This window comes from Rhamphochromis longiceps, linkage group LG12 (assembly GCF_057381845.1).
Source record: "Rhamphochromis longiceps isolate RC_006_pf linkage group LG12, R_longiceps_female_GT1.1, whole genome shotgun sequence".
NCBI classification, from domain to species: domain Eukaryota; kingdom Metazoa; phylum Chordata; class Actinopteri; order Cichliformes; family Cichlidae; genus Rhamphochromis; species Rhamphochromis longiceps.
The window spans coordinates 45,480,166-45,497,613 of NC_140568.1; the positions used below are offsets into that span (position 1 = coordinate 45,480,166).

General features: G+C 49.2%; 3 protein-coding genes across 7 annotated transcripts in view; 2 read left to right on the forward strand and 1 right to left on the reverse strand.

Moving 5' to 3' along the window:
• Window positions 1-2,460, forward strand: part of LOC146658257 (zinc finger MIZ domain-containing protein 2-like) — a 16,343-nt gene extending 13,883 nt beyond the window's left edge. For all 4 annotated transcript variants that reach the window (XM_085426598.1, XM_085426600.1, XM_085426602.1 and 1 more), the window contains 4 exons: window positions 65-387; window positions 467-639; window positions 967-1,170; window positions 1,454-2,460. In XM_085426598.1, the coding sequence (XP_085282724.1) occupies window positions 65-387; window positions 467-639; window positions 967-1,170; window positions 1,454-1,561 (808 nt within the window). In that variant the 3' untranslated portion in view covers window positions 1,562-2,460. The remainder of the gene's footprint in view (window positions 1-64; window positions 388-466; window positions 640-966; window positions 1,171-1,453) is intronic.
• A 2,627-nt stretch (window positions 2,461-5,087) lies between these two features.
• Window positions 5,088-9,581, forward strand: ppiaa (peptidylprolyl isomerase Aa (cyclophilin A)). The gene is made up of 4 exons (XM_085426610.1): window positions 5,088-5,376; window positions 7,877-7,996; window positions 8,109-8,281; window positions 9,184-9,581. Exons 1-4 carry the CDS (start codon window positions 5,308-5,310, stop codon window positions 9,314-9,316), a joined length of 495 nt encoding a protein of 164 aa, XP_085282736.1. The 5' UTR covers window positions 5,088-5,307; the 3' UTR covers window positions 9,317-9,581.
• A 1,115-nt stretch (window positions 9,582-10,696) lies between these two features.
• LOC146658259 (uncharacterized) lies at window positions 10,697-14,076 on the reverse strand. Of its 2 annotated transcripts, none has more exons than XM_085426608.1 (4): window positions 13,857-14,076; window positions 12,592-12,684; window positions 11,947-12,064; window positions 10,697-11,864 (listed from the first exon to the last, which is right to left on the reverse strand). In XM_085426608.1, exons 1-4 carry the CDS (start codon window positions 13,965-13,967, stop codon window positions 11,554-11,556), a joined length of 633 nt encoding a protein of 210 aa, XP_085282734.1. In that variant the 5' UTR covers window positions 13,968-14,076; the 3' UTR covers window positions 10,697-11,553. The 2 variants fall into 2 exon arrangements, with proteins under 2 accessions (XP_085282734.1, XP_085282735.1); XM_085426609.1 differs by having other exon boundaries at window positions 11,947-12,067; window positions 13,857-13,973.
• Between the last annotated feature and the right edge of the window lie 3,372 nt (window positions 14,077-17,448).

A 17,448-nucleotide genomic window follows, 5' to 3' on the forward strand; every position in this document is an offset into this window, starting at 1 on the left:
CCTGTTTTCCTCGCCGCTCCGGCTGCTGAAATGAAAACTGATTCTTAAAATGTGTTCGATTCAGCTCGGAGTACGAGGAGATCACCATCGACCCGGTGTGCAGCTGGAAGCCCGTCCCCGTGAAGCCCGACCTCCACGTGAAGGAGGAGCCCGACGGCCCCGTGCTGAAGCGTTGCCGGACGCTCAGCCCCAGTCACATGGTCATGCCCAACGTCATGGAGATGATCGCCTCGCTCGGCCCAACCCCTTCCTCCTCCTCGTCCTCCTCCACCTCGGCAGTTCCCCCCTCCTCTTCCTCCTCATCCCCAATGCCCTACCCCTCCATGCCCGGGGGGGGCGGCGGCAGCAACAGCAGCACGACACCTGAGTACCCCGGACCCGGATCAGGTAGGTTGCTCCACCTCACAGCGGCGAGTCGACCACCTCCTGTGCTGGTCACGTGTATTAATCCGCCTCTCTTCCTCAGCTCCGTCCTTCCCCACGCTGTCGGCTCCGTTCTCCGACTTCAGCGGTCCGGGGACGCCCAGCATCGGCGGCGACTTCTCCTCGCCCGGCCCCCCGCCCCTGTCCTACCAGTCGGAGCTCTCCAGCGCCCTCCTCACCGCTGACAAACCCCCCCCTCACCCGCTGGCTGGACAGGTACATCATCATCATCATCATCACTGCTTTAGATTTGTTCTGACAACAAACACAACCTCCTCTTCTCCAAAAGTCGATTCTGTTCATCTGGACGTAGCGTTTTGTGTCTCCTTCCTTCCTTCCTTCCTTCCTTGTGCTCTGACTTGTTTCCTATCACTGTTTTCCTCTTTTATCTCCTTTCCTTTCTTCCATACTTCCTTCCACCCTCCTTAAATCTTTCCTTTCTCATCTCCTTTTTCCTTCCCTCCTCTCCCCTCTTTTCTCTCGTCTTCTTCCTTCCTCTCTTTCTTCCTCCTTTCCTTCCCCCCTTGTGTCCTTCCCTATCAGATGCCGGGCTCAGGCCGTATGGACTCAACTTCCCATGGTGCTCCTCTCCAGCAGCACCAGCAGCAGTCGCAGGGTCTCCATGGCAACTCGCAAATGGGGGGTGGCAACCAGATGATGCAGCGTAGCAACCAGAATCCCCGTCTCCAAGGCGACGGCTCCTTTGGACTCGGGGGCCCGGCGGATGTTCCGGAAACTTCTCTTGACGTGAGTAGAAACAGACTCTACTTTACTGAGCTTCTAATGTGCTGGACAAAGGTGTTGTGATAAATGCCATCGTCACGGCGATAAACAACACGACTTTAATAAACAAACATTGTGATAAAACAATAACACCAGAATAACGTCGAGCAGGTCGTTAGTAACCGAGCAGGTGAGTCAAGCGAGCGTCACGCTGATCAGCTGTGCTTAATCCGTAACCACTGTGTGAACTGAAGCGTGAGCGGGCCGGCGCCGAGTCTAACGCTGGTTGTCCTCGTTGCTCCTGCAGTTGCTTCCTGAGTTGACCAACCCGGACGAGTTGCTGTCCTACCTCGGCCCTCCGGACCTGCCGAGCAACAACAACGACGACCTGCTGTCGCTGTTTGAGAACAACTGAAGCGCTCGCACGGCTCCGGGGTCGGCCACGCCGAGACGTCACGGCAAAATCCGAACTTTATTTTTTATCCTCGCCGCCAACATGGCACCGTCTGCACAGGAAGGGGCGGACCGTGAGGAGGAAGGAAAACAAAATGGCGACTTTTGAATCTAAAAAATCTCTTTGTGTGATTATGAACTCCATGGTAACTTTATTTTATTGTTTTTAATTGTGTTTCGATGCTTCATCCTTCATTCCCTGTCAGTTCAAAGAGGCGCCACAGCGCTGCTTTCACGTACCTGCCCCGCCCACAGCGATGTCACCCAGTCGCTCTTCGTGTAACAGCACAACACTGATTGGCTGTCAGTGTTTTGGCTCAGCCCGTGATTCAGGTTATTCCAGTGCGGCTGGCGTCCTTTGCGGTTCCAGCTGTTGGTGGGTGTGAAACCCGTGAAGGCAGCAGTGTGGCGCGTCACAGCCGGGAGTTTCGGTGCAAAGATGGCTGCAGACGAGCTGTAAGCGGCGTCTTTTCCCACGGACACGCTTTCCTTTCTCACTGGAGATGCTGAGGGGTCCACGCCCGGCCCCGGCGTGCAACACGGACCTCCTGATGACCAATCAGAGAGAGGCAACACGGGCGGCTGTAGCTGCTCAGCCTCCTCCCCTCATGTTATGAGGGTTTTTTGTAAGCGGGCTGGTTGACCTTTGACCTGGCTGCGGTCTGCACATGTGGCTTACTCACATCTGGGCTGAAGCTGCAGTGACAAACGCTGGTTCATCTTCATCATCATCCTGTGTTGTTGTATAGTGACTTAGAGTCCAACAGTTGTGGTGTCTCCATGGAAACCTGTACACGATGATTCAGTAACGATGCTCATAACATAAAGTTTGTAATTTAATAAACAGACACTGGAAAGACACGCAGAGGCTGCGGCGCTTTCATCACGGCGAAGAGCCCGAGGTCTTCATCGGGCATCGACGTCCACACCGCTCATTACTCGCGCTGAAACGAGTCCCCGTGAATAAAAGAGGAAACGTCACATATTTAATGTGACAGTAAGAAACTGGCTGGTGTTTGATCGACGACATGTTCGGTCAGAGAAACGTACAAAACGGCATCTCCTTAAATTTGCACATTTCTGAATGAACTCTGGCACGTTTTTCTCACAGGTTAGATTTTGGTGCTGAGGACATGAATTCCAAAGTAGATTCCACATCCACTTTATTCAGTTTAACATTCAAACCTCCGGCTCTGTGTTCAGTAAACTGTAATCTGGAATATTGTCGATATTATGTTATGAATTAAATCAAGACTAATGGAAAGAAAGACTATCTAAAAATCAAACTTTGAATGGAGTCTGGTGTTGGTGGGTGCACCTGCCTCCAACAATTCAGTTTTATAATAAATCATCTTCACGGTTGGTTCAAAAGCAGAATTAATCCAGTCAGGATCATGTTCTGAAATCTGGTTGTTCAAAGGGTTTTTTTAGTCCTAGACTATGGATTGGCAAGGATTAACCAATCCCAGCACCAGGCTAGAGACTGGATTACACAGGAAAAGTAATAATAGCCAAAAAACTAGAGGTGATAAACAGTGAAGAGAATGACACACTGCACCTTTAATATCATGACCTGAGGAAGGTAAACATGGCTGTGGATAAAAGGATGAATTCTCTGATAAAGGAACAGCCGTTACTATCAAACTTAGTTTCACTGATTCAGTGAAGCTTCATTGATATTGTGAGTTTTGGCGCCCTCTGCAGCCCAGTGAGAGTACTGGAAACCTTTAAAAACTGGGTTACCCAAACGGGATGGTTTGTATCCAGATTACATCTTTTAAACAGCCGAGCCCAGGATTAAATCCAGATATGTGAGTTTTTAATTTATTTATTTTATTTGTTTCACACATGGTACAGCAGTAATGCATTCCCATACACAACCTTCCTTTCAATTAAAGTAACACTGTTTCCATGCATGAAAAGGAGCAGGAAGAAGAATAAATTCTTGATGAAGGACGTGAGCGCAGGTAAAACATTCTGGGAACAAAATCGAGCAGGTGAAGATTTCTAAGATTTCATATCAGTTAATGAAACACGATCAGCTTATGTGCAGTGAACAGGAAGTCCAGTGCACTGTAAGACATAGCACATGCACACCTTGATTTGTTGTGAGGCTGCGTGGAGGGCGCTGAGGTTTCTGCAGGTTTTACTGCGACGGCTGGACACGGAGCACATTTACAGCACTGCGTCTTTGTTCCCTCTCTCACAGACGGCTTTCTTAGTTGAACTGATTCCTCGAGGCCTCTCCTGGTATTCACTGCTCCGTTATTTTAAGAAAAGCTGACCTTAAGGTTTTAAGCAGGAAGCCTCTCTCTCTCAGCACCTATGTGATGAAAGGTCACTGATCGATAGCTCGCTGAACAGCAGCTCGGCGGCATCGACACTGAACGATTTTCCCCGTTAAGCCTCTTAACTCTGACCTATGAATCATTCATGCAGCACAAAGGCTCCTGACTGGATGAGGAGCTGGTGGTGTGTGCACACAGACACCTGAGCGCACTTTACACTGCCTGTCACTCAAACACACCTGTTCCCATTTCTTTAGCTGAATCTGAAAACTGATAACAGTTTAACATAAAATAATGTTTTTGTACCAGTGAGCAGAGTCCCAAAGAGCTGTGAGCTGAAAACTTTGTAGATCTGGGAAGAACAGTTGTGAGGCCTAAAAGTGTGTCTGTAGCATCTGAGAGTCACATCCTTAGGAAAGAGGAAGAATCCACCCGACACAGTAGAGATGACCTGGAGCTTCAGCCAATCATCTTCTGTTCCCTGAAATGAGAACTGTTCCTGAAGACCCTCACAGAGCTGCTCACACCGTCAGGCTAATGTTGTGTTTGCAGGTACATCAGTGAATATAACACTACATGTTTCTACATGTTTCACATTTTGAATTCAGAATCACTGCGTGTTTCACATTTTCCTGCAACTGATGGGGTGGGGGGCTCAGGACTTTCGCACAGCAGTGTGGGGGAATTTGACCCTTTAATCAGACTGTTACGGTGTGTTTGGGGTGCTGCACTCGTTCTCTGTCACTGTTTACAGCTGATTTCCTGACGAACCTCCTGCAGCTGTGACGCAGCTCAGTCTGAGTCTGCGCGCTAAGCTGTGCTGCTGAACTTCGTCTCGAGCTGAACTTTTCCGCGCGCAGTAAATTTCCACGATGAGTAAGTCCGCTCTCTGCAGGAAACACCGGACCGCGCCCTGGCCGCGGGACCGCGCCCCCCTCCCCCGGCGGTGGCAGCACGGTCCCGCTGGCTGCCAGACTTGACGTTCACCCCTCCCACCACCTCGTGTGCTCTGCTGCCATTGGAGGTTCGCGTTGTCTATTTTTGTAGCGCGCGCCGCTTTGGCACTAGAGAGATTCACTTTTTCCTTAAACTGGACGCCGAAACGGGGCGGTGCTCCGAGGACAGGAGCCTTCCCAACACCCAAGCCCCGCCCGGGCGGGTCGGCCTGACATACGAATAGAACGCACCGTTAAACTCAGTCGTCCACTTAGAGAAAAGATTTCGCTATTCTTTCTGCTGGTTGGATTAAACACGCTTCAATCAAATAATCCCGTGTTACTGACTGGTTCGCTGGGATTTCACGCCGCCCACTCGCGTCTTATATAAATTTTTATCCTCGGATCTTCTCGTTTCCTTGTGCCCGTTGTGTCTTTTCGCCGGGAAACTCCTCAGTCCTCCGTCTCCAGCTCGACCTACTGAAATGGCCAGGCCCAAAGTTTTCTTCGACATCACCATTGACGGTAAAGCCCAGGGCCGGATCGTGATGGAGGTGAGGCCGCTGCTGCGGTGCGCAGGCCGGTAGTTTATCCCGGGGGTCGGTGGGGCTTACTGCTACTGAATTTAGACGGCGGTTAGTAACTGCTGCTGGGTGCCGATAGTCACCTCTGCCGCGGCTCAGAAGCCCAGCGTGGACCGGGCTTCAGCTGCTGGGGGCAGCCTCCTGTTTCCTTGTAGCATCACAGCAGCTAGCCGAGCTGTCACGAGCGTGTTGGGGGGGCCTTGTGCACGTGTTTGTGGCTGCTCGCCAGCGCCGCTCCGGGGCCGACTGCAGCTGCAGAGGCCGCCGTTGGCGCGTAGAATGCAGCTAGTGTGATTTTGATGTCAATGTCAGCGTCCCGGGGCTGAACGACTCTGGTTTGAATGCCTGTCTGCTCACAGTCATTAGTCCCCGGTTGATTGGAGACCAGCGGGTTAGCTGTGGTCGGAAAATGTCTCAAACTCGAGTCACATGGAGGCGCAGACTGGGCCCGCGCCCCTCGGAGCGAGTATTTTACCCGCCGACGAATGAGCGATGCTAATGCTACTTTTATTGCAGGCTCTTTGTTGCGGCTGCGCGGCCTTCGCAGACCCGGGAAAGCCGCGCTGCTGTCGGTGAACTGTCGCCTGTGTGAGACGAACGGGGCGGGGAAACGCTTTTTCTGAGGCTCGTGTGATAAAACTTGAGTAGCCGGTTCTGTGGCTGTTAGCCACCGAGGCTAACTGCGCTGTTCCCCGTGTTTGCTTCTGGAATCTTCCACTGAGCTGGCGCGGTCCGCGGGGGGAGGGGAGTTGAGATGCGGATGCGGGGTTACCGTGTGGCCCTTTGTTCCCGGTGTGAGAACCTAACCTTACGTAACCGAGCTGCCGCTTATGGGGCGCTTCGTTGGCGGGCTTATGTTTAACCAGGTTAACTGCAGGCTAAAAAATAGCTAGCATGAGTGCTAGCCGTCCAGCCATTTTGTGCTTGTAGCAGCAGGACGTTATGGGCGTTCCCAGCATGCACGCGTTAATAATAATAATAATACATTTTATTTAAATAGCGCCTTTCAAAGCACCCAAGGACACTGTACAACAGATAAAAACTGGAAATATACACAATGGTAAAAATAGAAGATAAAAGTTAAAACATACAGAAATTTAAGAATAGGCAATTTTAAACAAATGAGTTTTAAGGGTGGACTTAAAAAGAGAGAATGAACTAATATTTCTGAGGTCCGGGGGTAGGGAATTCCAAAGTCGAGGGGCAGAGCAACTAAAGGCCCTCCCTCCCATTGTGATCAGACGAGCAGAGGGAACAGAGAGAGAAAGAGAAGATGAAGATCTGAGGCAGCGGGATGGGAGCTTCATCTGTAATAAGTCAGAGAGGTACGGTGGAGAGAGAGAATGAATAGCCTTGAATGTATACAGAATTATTTTAAAATGGATGCGAAATTTGACCGGGAGCCAGTGAAGTTGCTTCAGGATTGGGGAGATGTGGTGGGTAGAAGAAGTCCTAGTAATAATACGGGCAGCAGAGTTCTGGACACGTTGGAGCTTGTTGATAGATTTTTGTGTGAGGCCAAATAATAATGAGTTGCAGTAGTCAATTCTAGAGATAACAAGATTATGGATGAGAATGGCAGTGGCGTGAGGTGTGAGGAAGGGGCGGAGGCGATTAATGTTACGGAGTTGGAAATATGCTGCACGTGTAATATTATTGATATGTGAGTTAAAGGATAATGTGCTATCGAGAATGACACCCAAGCTTTTCACAGAGGGAGAGATAGGGACCAGCGAGTTATTGATGGTGAGAGAGAAATTGTTAATTCTGGATAGCAGTCGTTTAGTGCCAACCAGAAGAAGTTCCGATTTATTGCTGTTGAGTTTAAGAAATCTGCTTCTTTAAGAAGGTGGAGGAAGAGTAGAGTCAGGTTTGGTAGAGAGATAGAGCTGGGTGTCATCGGCGTAGCAGTGGAACTGAATATTATATTTACGAAAAATATGTCCGAGTGGAAGAAGGTAGATGATGAAAAGAAGGGGCCCGAGGACAGATCCCTGGGGCACCCCAGTGGATAAAGTGGTTAAAAACGGCCCAAACCAGAACGGCTGCATTCCTGGCAGGGTTGGGGGGTTTGTGGGGTAACCGGAGCTTCCCAGTTCTCGCAGCAGATGGAGGATAAAAAAGATGAAGGTGCACACTGTGTTTTTGCTGAGCAGGCGCAGCAGTTGCAGACCTCACCCTGCTGCACCTCTGGTCATGCCTCCGCGGTGGCGTCACTGCTGTGGGGGCCCTGCAGACGCAGTGCTGCAGCTCTTCCACTCGGGCTGAGCAGAAGTCGGCCGGGCTTGCTACGTTTACCTGCAGCGCCACGGAGCAGGGCGCTGTAAGGCTGTGGGCGGGCTGAGCAAAGTTCACCATGGCTGATAAACCTCCGGAGTTTGGCTGGCGACCATACGTAGGAGCTGCCGGCTGAGGTGGTGTCTCAAGATCAAAGTCATCCCTTCCCTCTCTCTGAACTTTGTTCCTGCAGCTCTGTGCTGATGTGGTGCCAAAGACTGCTGAGAACTTCCGCGCCCTCTGCACCGGTGAGAAGGGATTCGGCTACAAGGGATCCAGCTTCCACCGCATCATCCCACAGTTTATGTGCCAGGTGAGCTCAAAATGCAGGTTCTACAGAGAAAGTGAGAGCAGATTTAATAAGACACTACAGTACTCCTTACCTGTGTGAACATGTGATCTGTAACGTGCCTCTGATGTCATAGGGTGGCGACTTCACGAACCACAACGGAACCGGAGGAAAGTCCATCTATGGCAACAAGTTCGCAGATGAGAACTTCACCCTGAAACACACCGACTTCGGCATCCTGTCCATGGCCAACGCCGGCCCCAACACCAACGGGTCTCAGTTCTTCATCTGCACCGAAAAGACGTCATGGTACGTACGTGCTCGGACCCGTGCTTCACAGACAGGAAGTCAGACCCACGCTGGTGTGAAGTGATCCATCGGCACTGATGTAATATTCCTGCTCTGGTTTGTGCTGGAGTGTTTTATCAAATGACCAGAGGTAACGGTCAGATGGTGTCATCATCGGGAGCTGGGAGTCCGTCAAACATGACGCCGTGTTAGTCTTTCAGTTAAACCTGAAGTAGAACTGCTCAGAACAAAATGTTTATGGAACATAATAAAGTGATTCTGACGTCTGAGACGGTAACGATGAACGCGAACGACCTCTAACCGCTTGACTCCGCCCATGTTCTCAGCTGCAGACGAGGTTTAATCTCACAAAGGGCTCGAGCGACAAAAGCGCTGATCTAAAACCGCTGTCAGCTGGTCGTCGTGGTTTAAACGTGCGCAGGTGTGGGAGGGGACTGCACGCGCTGGAAACACAAACTCAGCTTGCAGACACAAACAGGACTGACGCACACGGTAACCCCGTCCGTGGGCTCAGCTCTAGTCGCGCGGGGAATTTTTCTCGTGCGCTTGTTCTGCGCGTCACTCACTCCCTCCTTAGATGACTGCTGGTTATGGCTGCAGTGAACCTGCTGTGGCTGACATCACGGGGCGGCCCCATGTTTAGATTTAAATCTCTCCAATCAGCAGTGTTTAGTCAGGACGTGTCGTGGCGTGCAGACAGTTTCATGATGCGTTTGGTGGCGTGGGCTGCTAGTTTCCTCAAGCATCCTCTGGTGTCTCCTTGGCTGAAGGAGGTAATAAAGGAAGCTCGTTTTTTTTAAGTAGGCGTCATGGTTGGTTTTTAAGCTGAAGGTCAGAGGTCAGTTTAGTGTATTCAGACTGTTTGTCTCACTGTGTCCTGACGGCGCTCTCTGTGCCCACAGGCTGGACGGGAAGCACGTGGTGTTCGGCAGCGTGGTCGAGGGGCTGGACGTGGTGAAGAAGATGGAGAGCTGCGGCAGCAGTAGTGGGAAACCCAGTGGCAAGGTTGTCATCGCCAACTGCGGGCAGCTCTGAGCTCACCGCCCTTCCTGCCCGCCCGTCCTGTAGCTGCTCCCTGTTTAGGCTCCACCCCTCCACCATTCAACATTCCTATTGATGGAGACCCACCTGATCCCCCTCTGTCCCCCCTTTTTCTTTTTTTTATTCTGTTAAATCCTGTTGCTGCATTTGTGACTTTGCCTTTTGGAAGTTTCTTTTGCATTAACGTTTTTCCACAAAGTCTTGACGGTCTTTCGTTAAATCAAAGAGAATAAAACAAACGATGCCTTGACAATTGAAACGTGTGTTGTGATGTTTGAGTCTCAAAGCTCGCCGTCTGCACGCCGCCACCCTCGCAATCGGCGTGGCCATTTTAAATTGTATTTAAGAAGGACAGACGTTGTTCTGAACTTCAGCAATAAAATTTACCTGCGGCCGAACACCTGAGCTGTGACAGGAAGTGATGTCACTGTGAAATGTGTTCTAACACAGTAAATCTGGAGCGTTTCTGCTGAACTGTGTGGGTGATTGGTGTGTAATCTGATTACACTCACAGGTGCAGGCCTTTCTAAATTGTTAACAAGTGACACCTGCTGGTAAAGCTGTGGAATTGCACCTGAACAGGAGGGCGGAGCTGACACAGAGCACTGCATTAATCACAGAAACACGAGGTTAAAGTCGCTCACAGCGGCTGTGTGTGTGTGTGTGTGTGTGTGTGTGTGTGTGTGTGTGTGTGTGTGTGTGTGCGCGCAGCAGTGTAGGAAGAACGTATAATGTGCATTGCTGTGGTGAGAACCCACAGGTGTGTGACTGCAGGTGGAGCAGCTCCACGCCTCTGCTGATGCTCTCATATAAAATAAACTGAAGCTTTTCCTCTGAGCGTGCTCGAGCAGAGCCTCCACCAGGAAGGAGGTGTTTGGTATATCCAGATAACTTCAGGGTTCACTCAGACCATCGTGGTTCTTTGTGCTGTAAACCTCACCTGCCTCGGGCTCACATTAGAATTAGAATAGATGTGCACTGATAAGGAATATTTCACTAAGATACAATGCAGCCACGCCATTCAGTGCCTCAGTACAAAGACTGTAGCCTTGGGAAGCTCCTCTTCTCTCCAAAGAGGAACAGACTCTATGCTAAGAAATTTGAGAAGCTCCTTGTTTTGAGATGCAACCACTGGTTTAATGGCTACGATGGATGTAAGGGGTGTGTGGATGTGGCAAGAGTTCATGTTTAAAAAAAAAAAAAGCAGAGGACATTAAAGCAGGACTCTAATAAACCTCTACTGCAAGAACTGCACGTGTGACTTCAAATAGATTGTAAATGGCCATGGAGTTGACACTTTGTATTACCTGTTTATATTTTTGTACTTTATAAAAATGTTTTAGTTTTATTATACAGTATTATTATTATTATAAAGTATCCTTTTTATTTACTTTTGCATGGAGAAAAATACTTGTTTAGCTGAGTTCTCTAAAGCTGTTACAGTTTGGCTCATTTAATTTGCACTACATTGCCTAAAAAGCATCATTTAATGTAACACTTTTTTTAAAGTAACACAATAGTTACTTTTCCTAGTAATTAATTACTTTTATAATATATAATAAATATTCTATATTATATTTATATTTAGTCGGGGGTTGGGAAGCGCATCTGTAACCGGAAGGTCCCTGGTTCGATCCCCGGACTCTGTCCTGGTATGTGGATATGGCAGCCTGGCTTCTGTCAGTCTGCCCCAGGGCAGCTGTGGCTACAACTGTAGCTGCCTCCACCAGTGTGTGAATGTGAGAGTGAATGAATAGTGGCATTGTAAAGCGCTTTGGGTGCCTTGAAAAGCGCTATATAAATCCAATCCATTATTATTAAAATTGTAACTCAGTTACTTTTTTGAAGAAGTAACTGTAACTAATTAGTTTTTCAAAGTAACTTGCCCAACACTGGACACCAAGCAGTTTGTGTATCAGTTTTAACATGGAAGTCTATGGGGCCTGAGTCACTGCTGCCTCTGGTGGACGTTAGAGGAACTGCAGGGTCACAATGCTGCTCAGCGAGTGAGTAATGAATAATAAGGGTGGAGTTTGTCCCACAGAGCTGTCAGTCAAACCCCACCTGTGCCCGCCCACACACCTGAGAAGAGCTCAGACCAACTTTCATTGACTTTTATTGGTTGAAGTGACAGTGATGGAGAAAGTGTGGCAGCTGCTGATTGGATGAACCTGTGATATGAGAAACATCTAAAACCTTCTACAGACTTAAATAAAGAGTTCATGAGTCCGTCAGCAGCTCCCCTCTGCCGTCCTCCGCTTCTTCCCAGAATGCCTTGTTTTGCGCTGGCCCTGCTTCGGCCGGGGCGCGCACACCCCCTGGCCCTTGTTTTTGCCCGTCTCTACCCGGTCCACGGCGGTGCAGAAAAGCCCCGCATCGCAGTCGCAGCGTCCCAGGTTCCTCCTCCGCTTGGTTGGACCTCGCAGCAGACAGGCCTCGCCCTCCACCGGGATCCGCTGGCACCGTTTGCCGGTCAGGTACCGGACGCAGCACAGGCCGTCCGCGCAATCGCCGGACCGCACGCAGCTCGACATCTCCAGAGCTGAAACGCACACACACATGTTAGCACGCCCGCTTCCTGCTGCAGTGCACTCTGGGAAAGCAGCACATGCTCAGTCTCTCACTTTTGGTCCTGTTGCCGTCAGCGTCCCTCTGTCCTCCCGTCACTCTGCCCGCCTGTCCGTCCGCCTGTCCGTCACTGGGGGACGGCCTTCTGTCAGCTCTGTTACTGCAGCGCCCCCTCTGCTGCACACAGGCAAGAATCATCAGACAAATGATGTCATCCAATCTAGGTTTACTGATATCGCACCAAATAATAACAGTCGCCTTAACGCGCTGTATCCTGTAGGGCAGTGATGCACAGCGGGGGCGGGGCCTCCTGGTACTTATTTATATAAATGTAAAGTGAATTCAAACTGTAGCAGGAAGTGCTCATGTGTGATGTCACTCATTACTGACATGCACACTTTAGCAGCAGCGTTAGCCGTTAGCAGTTAGCCTTTGTTTATGTCTGTGAATAAAGTTGTTGAGGACGTCATCACTGCGTCACACTGAGTGAAGACGTAAAGTATTGATGTCAAAGTGTGTGAGTATCCGTGAGCGCTGCACCGACACGTCGCTGTGAATACGTGAAGCCTGCAGGTGGAGGTCGATGGAGGATCAATAAACCTTTATTATTCACTTTGTTATTAATTTACCAAATTAAACTCCAGCTAACAGGAGACAGATTTACTAGCGCCGGCAGGTGGGCGGGGCTAGGCGGTACTGACCGGAGGTGCGTTGCATTGAGTCGAAGTACATGGCGGGCTTTGTCGTCGGTGGGAGTTGGAATTTGTCTCCATCCTGTCGTCATGGGAACGATCCTAAAAGGTGAGAGAGTGATGTCAGAGTTAAAGATGGCGCCAAGCAGCTGCTTTTTTTCTCTTGAATGAATCTTAAAAAATGAAATCCGTCCACACAGAGAAGCTGAACCCTGTGAAGACGCGCTCCTCACAGACTGATTCATCCATCAGCTCAGTGATCAATGATCATTGAGCTGATCAAGATCTTCATCTGAGACAACAAAGCTTCACGTGAACAGAAACTCCGCCCTGCTGCAGTAATGACAGCGTCACCTGTGCCTGTGAAGCTGGACTTTTGTTACCTGCTGCTGTACACAGATCCTTCACATCACAGCGACGGCAGGACAAAACCCAGAAACACGTTTACCAGAAGTATTAAATGAGTGTGCATGCAAAGAGAGCAGGACACGCGTCTGCGCTGGGCGACGCCGTCTCGCTTTGTTTTTGGCCTTTAAGGCTCTTAAACTGAAAACTCAGCACACAGGAAGCTTTAACACTGGAGCTTCCTGCAGACTGGTGAAATGAGGCCTCGTGCACGAGCAGCGAGAGATCAGTCTAACGTCTTTAAAGCGACCCTGAAGAACCGCTTTCACGATTTCAGCGATTTTCTGTCCTGATGAATCTGAAAGTTGAAAACTTGCTCTCACATTTCATCCACAGATTTATTCAGAGCATCAGAGACTCTCCCTCTCGCTGCTGCTGCTGCCTAAGCTCTGTTGTGTTCGAGGGGGTTCGTCCTCCCCACTGACACCAACACCTTTCTGTGGGTTTTCTTTGCTGTGATTTTGTGCTGTGTAAATAAAATTCAACTCAAACATACTGAACTAAACGGATGTAATGAATTTTCTTTCTGCTGGAAAGATTAAAGGAAGCTTGAATGGACAAAGCAGATTTTTAAGTTGACTCCAGATGTTAAACATTCAAAAATATTAATACAATTATTTTTAATAAATGTCTCAAAATAATTTTTAAAATAAATGAATGAGCTTCTGTCTCAGGTTTGAATAATTAGATCCAACTTGTAGCACTTTATTGTGAACACCTGCTTATTTATCAGTTATCCAGTCAGCCAATCAGGAGGCAGCAGTGCAGCATGAACAGGTGAGGAGCTTCAGGTTGCGCTGACCTGAGGCTTTCGACGTCACGTAAACGGAATGCAGCGGGATGCAGAGTGTGAGGTGTCCTCGTCTTACCGGCAGCTCGGAGCTCTGCAGCGCCGACTCTTTGGAGGATCTGATGGTGTTTGAGTCCAGAGCCAGACCGCAGACCACAGACACGCACAGGACGCTGCGCAGCATCCACATCCTCCAATCGATCAGTGGATCAGTCGGGCGAAAACGGCTTCACAGCTTCTTCAGTTCCTCTGAGCTCTTCACGAGAAAGTCCTACAGAGCTGCGTTTCTTTCAGTCATCAGAGCGAACCTGCAGAGTCTCCTTCCTGCTTATCCGAATGAAGCTCGCCTTCTTCTACCTGCTGCCTTCAGGTGCGCTTGTTTTTATACCCCTCCCCTCCCCTCTGATCTGCCCTCTGTCAGCCGCCGGGTCCTCAGAAGTTTTTGAAGGAGCTTTTGAAGCTCCAGCAGATCAGTCGGCGGAGACGGTGCCGCCGCCACTTCCTTCCTGGAAGCCCCGCGGCCTCTGGTGAGGCGGGAGTCTGTTTGATATGTGACACCGCAGAGACCACAGAGAGATTAAAACACACCTGGAGACACAAGACAGGTAGAGCCGTGTGTGTGTGCGCGTGTGTACGTGTGTGTGTACGTGTGTGTGTGGTTTCACTTCATGTGGTTTGAAAGGCCACCTTAAAGACTCATTAGAGCTGGAGCTGCGTCTCTCAGGCGGGCGGATGTGTGAGTGTTTGCAGGTGATTAAAGCTGATTTAAGAGATGACGACACTGAAGCCGGCGCTTCACAGAGCAGAAGAAGAACTAAAGGAAAGTCAGTCTGCCTGACACAAAGGGTTAAGATGAAACATGAACGATCTCGAGTGCTTGGATGGAGACGTGGCCGTGCGATGGCGCGCATCAAAGCTTCTTTGCTTTACTGCGAGCGTGTCTGAAAGAGCTTGCGGCTCCTAACACGCCGACCCGGGAAACGCTCACGCGTCCCTTTAAAGGAGAGTCAGAGCTGCTCACACACGAAACATCGTCTGTCCTCCTCAGACGCTTCAGTGTGATGACTTCTGCGTGCTTCTGCAATTCGCTGAGGAACAGTTTCAGACTTTTACTGCTGGATGAGCCCTCCACCCACATTAGTGTTTGACCCGTCTTCTTCTGCTGCGTCTCAGCTTCTGGACCAAGTCCTGACGTGTGGAGTTGCAGTCCCACCGTATCAGAGCTCCAAGCTGATCTCACTGCGACGTCCTCACAGACCAACACCTTCCAACCATCCAGGAGCAGCTTGGAGTGCTTCTAGCAGGATGGAGCGCCACTGAGCGAAGGTGATCGCGACATCGACAGTCTGGAGACATGTTCAGGAAACTCCACACCTTCACCCCATCCAGACTCTGTCATCAGTCCTTAACGCTCAAACTCAGCATCATAACTGATGAAGGTAACTCTGTCAGTGGACTCAGGCTAGCTCAGGTGTATGGACAGGTGTCTGCAGCAGGAGGCGGAACAGGTGAGGATGAGTTCAGCTTCTGATTCTGCTGGAGCAGGTGGCAGAGTTTTACCCAGAGGCAGGGAAACGATGGAGGGCGTTCCTCTTTCCACAGGAAAACTCCAGCTCGGGATTACAGGTGAGTTTCTTGAGTGATGGCAGAGAGACATCGACGAGGATCAGAGAGTCCGATCGCACAACGAAAGCAGCGAAAGCTCGAGCTGGTGCTTAAATACAGGAGGGTAATGACCTGATAATGAACAGGTGTGTCGGCGCAGGACCTCCCCACATACACCTGAGCAGTGGACAGGAAAACCGGGAGGGAACCCGGACCATGACAGCCATGTTATGTTGTAGTCTTACGGTGTGTTCACACTGAACGCGATGGACGCGAACAAAACGCCCCTAATTTGACGCGTGCACATTCGCGTCTTAACACGTGTCCAAGAAAAATCCATCGCGCGCGTGAACCGGAAATGTGGGAGGGAGTTGTGCCAGACCAGTATCTTTGCTAGATGGCAGCTGTCGAGCTAGCGCTTGAAGAGAGAGTCTCCCTTCTCTATGTACTGTGGAGAGCAGAGCAGCGGCGTAAAAGATGTCCTCGCCGTACCTGGGTCCATCAGGTCCTCCAGAGGTGTGAGCAGTTTGGTGAGTTTCACCATTTGCTCCAGGAGCTGCGCCTGGATGACGGCCGATTCCAGCGATATCACCGTCGGCCAGTTTGAGGACCTGCTGTCCCGCGTCGGTCCCAGCATCGCCCGCCTAGACACCAACTACAGGCGCTCAATCCCACCTGCAGAGCGCCTGAGGTTAGTAAAAGTGTTTAATACGGTAGTCCTTTATTGATACCTGTGCTAATATATGCTAAACTATCGTTTATAGACTGCTAACATGGATGTGCTATACTAACGGTGAATGCTGTCGGTGTTTACTGAAAGCAAACTGTGGTACAGAGACGACTGTTTATAATATTTCTAGTGATACTCAGAAGCTCTCATCAAGTCCCGATTTAATTCGATTTATGCTGTTATCAGTGTTTGAATGATAGCATGGCTGTGGTGTCACATCAATGTATGCGCTCGGTGTTTGCTGATATCAAACTGTAGCATTAGGACCACTGAGTTAACCTTGTAGTGATACTCACTCCTTTTTATTTAGACCTGGTTTGATTCTGGGATAGTTGAGTATTTGTATATAATCCCTGCAGCTGTCAGACTCTATAGCAGGGGTCACAGCCTTTATTAAAACAGAGTTAGATAAAACTGTGAACAGTTTGGTTCATCTCTAGTTACATGGTTCTATCTTGATAAGCTGTCTTATCACAGATTAATTTTTCAAAAATATTAATGATTTAAGCAAGGAAAGGGCTACATGTCAACACACAACTCTTTATTTCTATTAATGTCTTACTTCATTCCTACCTGATTGACATGTTTAGGAATTGTGAGTGATTGGCTCACTGTAGTTGTGAAAGTTGCTACCAATCAAATTATGATATGTTAAAGGTAAAATAAAACAACTGTTTTAGATATTATCTAATATACATTTTGTAATTATCCTTATAATTACAAAATGTTTTATGTAAGATTTAAGTTTTGTGATTAAATCTGACATCACAAAAGTATTTTGGAATTTGAATAATGTATTTTGTAACTGCAGTACACATAATACTGATTTTGAACAATTTTGTCCAGGTTCCTTGTCACCGGGGACTCCTTCAGCACCAAGCGTTCAGTTACAGAGTCGGTGTGTCCACGGTGAGCCAGATCACCCCCCAGGCAGCGACGTCCATCTGGGACTGTCTAGTGGACGACTTCATGGCTGTGCCTTCACCTGGAGACTGGCGCTCCATCACAGAGGGATTCCAGGAGCGCTGGAACTTTCCTCTGTGCTGTGCAGCTCTGGATGAGAAGCACGTCCAGACAAAGGCACCCCATATATCATATAGGAGACGCACACATTGATATACACTAAATATTTATTTCATTTCTTTTTTGTGGTGCCCAAATTTATGCACCTGCTTGATTTTGTTTAAACAATTATTGCACACTTTCTGTAAATCCAGTAAACTTCTTTTCACTTCTCAAATATCTGCCCGCCACTTTCGTGCGCCTTTTTCCCTCGCGGTGCAGGTGTCTATTTCCAAATGAGGCTCATAGTTATGGGTGTTTTTGTGCTGTTTTT

Excerpts from the sequence above, each read along its gene's own strand:
- ppiaa (XM_085426610.1), top strand. The coding sequence starts at position 5,308 with ATGGCCAGGCCCAAAGTTTTCTTCGACATCACCATTGACGGTAAAGCC. Across the intron at positions 7,997-8,108 it reads TCCCACAGTTTATGTGCCAG|GGTGGCGACTTCACGAACCA; the intron begins GTGAGCTCAAAA and ends CTGATGTCATAG. Across the intron at positions 8,282-9,183 it reads TGCACCGAAAAGACGTCATG|GCTGGACGGGAAGCACGTGG; the intron begins GTACGTACGTGC and ends CTGTGCCCACAG.
- LOC146658259 (XM_085426609.1), bottom strand. The coding sequence starts at position 13,967 with ATGTGGATGCTGCGCAGCGTCCTGTGCGTGTCTGTGGTCTGCGGTCTG. Across the intron at positions 12,685-13,856 it reads TGCAGAGCTCCGAGCTGCCG|GATCGTTCCCATGACGACAG; the intron begins GTAAGACGAGGA and ends CTCACCTTTTAG. Across the intron at positions 12,068-12,591 it reads CTCAATGCAACGCACCTCCG|CAGAGGGGGCGCTGCAGTAA; the intron begins GTCAGTACCGCC and ends GCCTGTGTGCAG.